General features: G+C 43.9%; 1 protein-coding gene across 1 annotated transcript in view; it reads right to left on the bottom strand.

Annotated features, from left to right (window-relative positions):
- Nucleotides 1–3939: 3939 nt before the first annotated feature.
- Nucleotides 3940–8862, bottom strand: part of LOC115081135 (extracellular calcium-sensing receptor-like) — a 47785-nt gene continuing 42862 nt past the window's right edge. The window contains exon 5 of the mRNA XM_029585643.1: nt 3940–4862. Within this exon, the coding sequence (XP_029441503.1) occupies nt 3940–4862 (923 nt within the window). The remainder of the gene's footprint in view (nt 4863–8862) is intronic.

Below are 8862 nucleotides of genomic sequence, written 5' to 3'. Positions count from 1 at the left end.
AGTCAGAAACACAATTACTTCAGTTTCACCAATGGCTCAATCAGATTGATCCACACCTTAAATTCACCATATCATATCACCAGGATCAACTTTCATTTCTGGACATTCAAATCAACAAATATCAGTCTGGTATTACTACGACTCTCTTTAGAAAACCTACGGATCGCAACAACTACCTACGCTTTGAGAGTCACCACCCCAGGAAATTTAAGGAGGGACTGCCAGTTGGCCAATTTTTTCGGTTGCGAAGACTCTGTTCAGATAATAGTGACTTCCATTTGCAAGCGCGCCTCCTTTCGGATAGATTTACAGAAAGAGGATATCCATCTTCTGTCATCCGCAAGGCATACAAGAGAGCCACATTTTCGGATAGAACTCAATTATTACAATATAAGCAACGGAATGAGACGCCGAGTCTAATTTGTGTTCTCCGACACACAGAGCTCACATCTCATATCAAGCAGGCTATCATTTCCAACTGGCATGTTCTGAGTCCGCACTCGGTTTTTCATGAACTTCCCATGTTTGCCTATTCACGAGGCACTAATATTAAGCAAAGAGTTGTCAGAGCTGCATTACAACCCCATCTCACGATTACATCTGGTGAATTTACAGTATGTGGCAGATGTACTTTATGCTCCTTAGCCATCGTTGGTTCTCATTGGACAGATCCCCAAACAGGATATCGTATCACACATAAACACACAGTAAATTGCAACACTGATTTTGTGATTTATGCACTTTTGTGTCCCTGCAACAAAATATATGTTGGACGTACAAGGCGCAAGATCCGGATACGCTTAATAGAACATCGCAGCAGAATTAATAACAGAGATGTTAAAGCTCTGGTTGTTTCACATTGTATATCACAAATGCACACTTTTGAAGATCTCAAGTGGCTTATTGTGGAACACGTGCCTCCACATTGGAGAGGAGGGGACAGAGTCTCACAATTGAATTATAAAGAAAACCGCTGGATTTTTCAATTACATTCCACTGAACCTCGAGGTCTCAATGAAAAGGTTGAATGGTTTTCTCTGATCTGACTGACACAGTTCATATTTCAACCCTATCATTAAAATGACAGATTGCAGAGTTGTTACATTGATTGTAGAGCTGATACATTGAATCCCTATCCCTATTATTAGAATCACACGTTGTAAAGATTGTTTCTGCTATGCATAGTTTCTTTGTACTAGGCATAGTTCCTTTGAACATCGATAGTTTTATTTTAAATTCAAAACATCCTTACACGTCAGTATTCACATTCAGCCAGCCCACATTCACATATTAATTTTCCCCGGTGAGTTTTTTTCAAGATGGCCACCTGTCAGACGTCATCACCCATATAAGGTGAGTTATTCAAATCACAGCATCCCCAACAGGCATTCCCCCTCAAAATGGCCGTTCTCTGACGTCATTTCCCTTATATGGATTTCAAAGTTTTTTTCTGCAATCAGCCCTTCGGCGTCATTTCCGTTCTCTGTCATTACTACACGGAGGATTTTCCTTTAAATACCGGCGTTTTTCTCAGCGCTTTGCCTGTCATCCTGCAGCACAGCCGCCGCGAGGTTTCACTTCTTCAAGTGCCTGTAAGTACTTCTTTGGAGGCTTATTGAGTGCATTTAAGCAAGAATCTTTTGTTTTAAAGTTGGTTTGTTTTCCAGCACATTTTTAGCTCATACAAGTTTACTTTTCTTTGCAAGTTGCTTTAACCTCGAGCACAGTGTCAGCAGATAGCTCAACTAACTGACATATGCCTTTTGCATTTCCATTGAGTTCATTTGGTTGAATGTTAGGCACAACATCAGCACCAGTCTCTGGACACTTATTGCATTTATATTTTGTGTCCTCAGTGAAATTCTACGAGCGTGCGTATTGACTGCAACCAAAAGGCTCAGTAAGTTTTCCTCACCAGCCTGATATTGTTTCATTGTCTCTTTTAGCCCCGTAGGCATATTTAAGAACTGTTTTTTGTTTCCACACAGTATCATAAGCATATCCTGAAGGATCCCTGAGGAAGGAGTCTAACACTCCGAAACACCGCAGTGTTGGAGCAGCCCTTCAGGGTTATATGCATAAATCTTCTACATGTGGAATCAGATAAGTGCTCACACGGTAGTTGTTCGGCACCTAGTGGTAGCACTTTCTAAGATTCTCAGCAACCGATGATTATTCAAGCCCAGTAGCCATACGAGCTTGCATATATAAGCCACTCAGCTTACTGTGGCCATGTATGATGGTTGCTAGAGAACACATATAGAGTTCTCTTTAGCCAAATCTTTGTTTGTTGCTTGTTGTGGTTTTTTGGCTTTTATAAGAGTATTCCAATTCTATTTTCCTTTTTTATCACAGGCATTACTCTTGTGAAATTTATAGCAAAACGATAAATCTAGGTCTTAGATTGTTATTCTTCCTTGCAGGCCTTCTGCCTGGCTCTTTGGTGTTCCAGGCCTAACTGACTTACTGTTGCCCTTCCAGGCCTTCTGGCTGTGCTCTACAGCCTCCTAGACCTATCTGCCATGGTCACTGTCCTCTTGGCTTTCCTACTTTAGCTTGCGGCCTCTGGGCCTGCTAGGTTTTCCTAGTCAGTCTTGTACCCTGTTGGTCTTTCCTGTTTATTGTTCCCTTTTCTTTCATGTCCAGTCCTTGTTCTGTCTTGCACTGCCCAGTCCAGTCCCTTGTCTGTTTCCAAGGCTTTGCCATTATCCTTTTGCCATAGGCCTTGCCCTTGTCCTCCAGCCTATGCTCTGTATCCAGCAGCCAGCCTGTGCTCTCTATCCTGCCTCTAGTGTTTGATTGCATCCAGCTCCCAGTCAGTGCTTGGATCCAGCTCTCAGCAAGTATCTGATCCCTGACCCCAGCCTATGCCTGCACCCATTTCCCAGCTTGTGTCTTACCCCAGCTTCGATCTTGTGCCTGATCTCAGCTTCCAGATTATACCTGACCCCAGCTCCCAGCATGTACACCCCACCCACTCTGTGCCAGCACCATGATGATCTCAAGGAAGAAAGTCCTACTGGCCCTCAGAACCCAAGGGCTCAACATGCAGGTTAGGGGGATGGTTATGCAGAAGACCAGCTCTAATCAAGCCCTGTGGTCCTCTCTGTCTTCTGTGGGGAGGGAGGGGAGGGCTCCCTGACTCCAGTTCACTGTCCTGTGATAAACCCTAATCTCTTTGCCCCCAGTTTGCAGTGCCCAGAATCCGTCTACTAGACCAGAATCACCTCTCCCTTTCCACCCCAGCCTCACCTGCCCATCACAGTGTCCACACAACACACCCACTCCCCCCAGCATCCTTTCTCTCTCTCCACCCCTTTCACATCTATACCATTTCTATTCCCTTCTCTCTTGTGGTGTCGTGCATTAAAAGTACTCAAAATAATGATCCAGATGATGCCAGACACTTATATGATAAGTATTGCATGAAGTTTTGTATACAGCATCTTAGCGTCATAACTGTGAGTCTTGATTGGTATAACATCTGTGTTTTGTATACCACTACAGTTGACCTGCACTGGACTGTCAAGATAGCCATTAGAATTATAAATTGAGCATCTTGCAATTCTGGGGTTTACCAATGATTATAACCTTTCTCTAACAACCACTAAGTTGGAGTTGGACTAAGTAGCCACAGAGGCATCTTTATATAGACTATTATTGGCACTTTATGAGGTTTCCCCAGTCCTATCACAAACAATCTACTCATTCTTGAGCTAGACTTTTTTTATAATTTAGTATTGTGCATTAAAAGTAGGCAGGCAGTAGTAAGCAGCACATGAAGGTTATTGCCACCTGCAAAATGTTTTGGTTCAGTTGCTCACCAAATTCTTACATTATTTTCTTTGCCAGAGTGCCTGCTTTAAAAAAAAATGATGAGCACAACATGATTATATCATTCATGTTCAGGTATTTATTGACCAATGTGTTATAAAGCAATTACTTTGATTTCTTGAGGCTCCCTGTGGTTTTCCCCATTAGGAATTCCTTGGTGTTCATGTCTGGTCTGATTAGGATGATATAACATTTGGGGAAGAATATACAACCCAACAACCCAGCACTGGAGGACAAAATTGCAAATATTTCCACAGCCACTGTGTATTTCCCTCTTGTGCTTAGGTAAGCAGGGATGAAAGAGAGCCAGACAGCAATGAATATAAGCATGCTGAAGGTGATGAACTTAGCCTCATTAAAGCTGTCAGGCAACTTTCTAGCTAAGAAGGCTACAATGAAGCTGATAGAAGCCAAAAAACCCAAGTATCCCAGCATGCACCAGAATGTAGTCAAGGACCCTTCATTGCATTCAATGATTATTTTCCCTATCTGGGATTTCATGTTCCTTTGTGAAAATGGGGGAGCCACAATCAGCCAAGTGACACAGATGAAGATTTGGACCAGGCTGCAGGAAATCACCAGGACATTAGGCAGTCGTGGCCCCACCCATGATCTCAGGTTGCTGTTTGGCTTGGTGGCCTTGAAGGCTATGACCACCATCATTGTTTTGGCAAGTAGACAGGAGATGCAGATGGCAAATACAATGCCAAAAACCATCTGACGTATCATGCAGGTCAGTTTTGTGGGGTGTCCTATGAACACTAATGAACAACCAAAACATAGGATGAGGCCTAGTAACAGGAGATAGCTGAGCTTGCTGTTGTTTGCTTTCACAACTGGGGTGTGGTGATTGCAGATGAAGATGACAAGGATAACAGCCGGCACCAGGGTACCAAGCACAGAAATAACAGCCAGAGTCATGCCTAGTGGTTCTTGGTAGGACAGGAACTCAACTGACTTCTTCTGGCATCCATCATGTCTCTTGGTGGGCCATTGGTCTTCGGGGCACTTCATGCACTCTGTGGCATCTGGAGGAAGAAAATTTCCATATGTGGCTTTGATTAGAGAAAATCCTTACTTTGAAAAGGACAGTTTTCATAGTCAATTACCTATCTAAAACACTATGGGGCAGATTTTAAAATGTATGCGTGCGGCATACATTTGTGCGCGCTACCCGGTGCGGACAAATGTATGCCCAATTTTATAACATGCGCGCTCAGCCGAGCTCATGTTATAAAATCAGGGGTTGGCACGTGCAAGGGAGTGCACACTAGTGCACCTTGCGCGTGCCGAGCCCTCAGGGAGATCAGCTGGCTTTTCCCGTTCCCCCACATCTTCCCCTCCCTGTCCCACCCCCCAGCCTGAAAAAAAGAACCCTGTCCCTTTATTTCACAAGTTACAGCTGCCAGAGGCAGGCGTAACTTGTGCGCATCAGCTGACTGCCGGCGCGCGATCCCCCGGCCCAGTGGCCTTGCAGAGGCCTCTGGCCACGCCCCCTCCCCGCCCCCAGACTGCCCATTTTTTCAAGCTTTATGTGCGATGCCGGGCCTTTTGAAAATAGGCCTGGCACGTGTAACCCTTTGAAAATCTGCCCCTATGTAACTAGTAAAACAACTTGGCAGAAAATTACCATTCTCTGCCTGGCTAAACCCATGCACTGTCTTTAATGGCATATGTGTCAAAAAGAGACATCTCCTGATGTGTTTATATTTCTGGAGTAATAATGTGTGTACGCTTGATCGGGGTTTCAGTAGGTGGCTAGATTTAGCTGTGGCAAAAAAAAAAAAAAGGCCATTTTTAGAGAGCAGATAGATATTTGCCTCACTAAATACAGTTTCTTACAAGGGAATGTGTTAGTTAATATTCTAATATTTGGCTAGTGTATATCAGTCTATCAAATTCTGCTTTAAATAGAAACAAAGAATTACCCTGCAATGTTTTTTATGTCATTGAACTGACTGTGACAGATGTACCAACAACTCCCTCATTCTACCTTAAGATGCCCAGTTCAGGTAGCTAACCTAGTCCTCTTTAAGGCAGAATGCCACAAGGGATTCTGGGTAAAGGTAGATTCCCTTCACCCTACCATAAGAACCCAGGCCTAGAGAACTAGAGGAGGCCTCAGGGGAGCTGGAAGGACCTTACAGAATATCCGTATGCTGTATGTCTACCTAATATGTATGCCTGATGCAAGGTGAGCTATTACTTTGATATATGCACTTTTGACATATCTGAACCAAGTTAGTCAAGTCTTGTGGTATTCCTGAAACTGTTCCTAATATGCTACACGTGGTGTTAGTTCAGTGATTTCTTTTGCTTAACCGGCAAACACAAGTAAAAACCCACAGCCTCCAAGAAGAAGAAGAAAAATAAAACTGCTTGAAGAGTTTTTTCCTAGGGCCCTCTGAATTCTATTTCTACTATAGCAAGCCAAGGGGACTATCCCGACCTGAGCAGTCAGGGGTCAAGTAGTAAATTAGGTCAAGACAGGCCAGCAGATGTTTTTTGTTTCCTCAGCCTCGTGTGAGTTATCTATTTGGAAGCTGGCCCCAAAGGGAGATAAACTGGAGCAGGTAATACAGGTCCTAGCCACAGGACAGCAACAGATGCAAAATGTTGTATAAACACAAATAGATAAACAACAGCAGCTACAAGATCAATTAATGCAACAAGGAACAGTCTTAACTCAGCTAGCTGAGGCCCTTTAATTGGCTATGTCCAGAATACCTTAGTTAGCTTCACCTTCGCATATCCTGTTTAAGATAAAGGCAGGAAAGGACCCATTGTTCTTTCTAAAGGACTTTGAACAGACTGCCTGCCTGTCAGCCTGGCCAGAGATCAGCTGGACAACATACTTGGTTAATTTGCTCACAGACGAAAGTCAACAGTGTTCCAGGCCACTAATCCAGATGGGAAGGCTTCCTATGAGGTCATCAAGGCCGCTTTACTACAGAGTGGAGTACTCCCTAGAATGCTATTGGCAGCAGTACCAACAGGTGGCCCTACAGCCTGAGAAGAACCCAAGAAAACTCTTTCATTGTTTGAAAGATGCCGGGTGGAAGTGGCTCAAGCTAGAGGCAAGGTCTGGACTCATCAAATAGTCCTGGAGCAGTTCCTAGATGGTCTGGACTTGCCCAAGCAGAACTGTGTCTGCTGACATACCGGGCTCACCCTGGAAAGAGAACCCTGGAAGTGGGGAAGCCTTCCACCAGGCACATTCAATGCCTGCTGGTATAAGGGGCTTGGAGAAACAACCCATAACAATGTGCTGGTGAGGTATAGAATACAGAAGACCTCAGCAATGAACCTCTGAGATAAGGGGCTTATCCTCTGTACCCGGGTTCCAGATGCCAATCTCATGCACATGTTTTAACAATGGACAGAAAGGACATTTGGCAAGGGACTGTCAGTATGGCCAAAGCAAACCTATGGACTTTAGCCTGGTGACCCAACCAACACCTGAGAAAGTATGCATACTTAAAAAAAAAATGCTTTGAAGCAGCGATGACCCACAACCTGAAAGAGAAAGGGGGATCCAGAGAGATGGGAAGAACCCAGAAATGGTATTTTGAGACCCTCTCTTTTTACATCATTTGTGCGGAGAACAGGCATGAAGAAGACCGCTGCCCATATATTCAGCAAGAAACTGAAGTCTTTAAATGAACCTGGTAGGGCAGAAACCCAATCAGCCCTACGGGAGTGTGCTTTCTGTAAAACAGAAGGTAATGCAAATTAAGAGTGTTCTTGGTTTGATGATCTGGAGTGCAAACACATGCTAATGGAGCAACGCAAGAAGGAGCAAAGAATGGGTTCAGAGCCCCAGAATGATAATAACATGTGGGAACACACCTGAGATCAGAAGTTGCCAAAATTCCAAAGATGCAATTTTGTGGATGGCCCACATGCGTGACTTAAGAACTTCATAATCCAGGTAGAACTGGTAGGAGCTTCTACCCAAGCTTTGGTGGATTCTGGATGTAGCAAAACCCTTATTTGCCAGGATTTACTGTGTCAAGTACATGTCGACTATAAGAGGAAAGAGACATTAACATGTACACATGGAAATGAACAGAAGTGTTCAACTTCCCATATCCTTTTGATGATGGCAGCTGAACAAGCTGTCTTAGAAGCAGGTGTCCTCCCTGAACTTCCATACCCAGTAATCTTGGGTCAAGATGATCCCCATTTTACAAGCATATGGCGACAACTCATGGGTAGTGGGGACAGTACAATCAGAGGGAAAGTGCAATGGAAGCTGAGCCGGGGAGGTGTACCCCGGGCACATCTGGACGCTTGACCTGACATAGAAACATAGAAATGACGGCAGAAGAAGACCAAATGGCCCATCCAGTCTGCCCAGCAAGCTTTCACACTTGTTTTTTTTCTCATACTTATCTGTTACTCTTGGCCCTTAGTAACCTTTTGGTTCTATTTCCCTTCCACCCCCGCCATTAATGTAGAGAGCAGTGCTGGAACTGCTTCTAAGTGAAGTATTTAGCTTAATTGGTTAGGGGTAGTAACCGCCGCAATAAGCAAGTTTCTCCCACACATATTTGTTTACCCAGCCTGTGCAATTCAGTCCTTGTTGGTTGTTATCTGAATATAAATCCACATTTCTTTGTGCCGCCCCCTGCTGTTGAAGCAGAGAGCTACTCTGGATATGTATTGAAAGTGAAGTATCAGGCTTAATTGATTCGGGGTATTACCGTCGTAACAAGCAAGCTACACCCATGCTTATTTGTTTACCCAGACTGTGTAATTCAGTCCTTGTTGGTTGTTGTCTGAATATAAAATCATCTTTTCTTCATTCCCCCCTGCTGTTGAAGCAGAGAGCTACACTGGATATGGATATGCATTGAAAGTGAAGTATCAGGCTTGTTTGGTTTGGGGTAGTAACCGCCATAACAAGCAAGCTACTCCCTGCTTTTTTGTGAATGCATATCCTTTTTTCCACATTTCCTTTTGCCATTGAAGCATAGAGCAATGTTGGAGTCGCATTAACCGTATGTATGTTTATTGAATAAGGGT

Source organism: Rhinatrema bivittatum, chromosome 19 (assembly GCF_901001135.1).
Source record: "Rhinatrema bivittatum chromosome 19, aRhiBiv1.1, whole genome shotgun sequence".
Taxonomy (NCBI): Eukaryota; Metazoa; Chordata; class Amphibia; order Gymnophiona; family Rhinatrematidae; genus Rhinatrema; species Rhinatrema bivittatum.
This window is presented reverse-complemented; position numbering and strand designations above follow the sequence as displayed.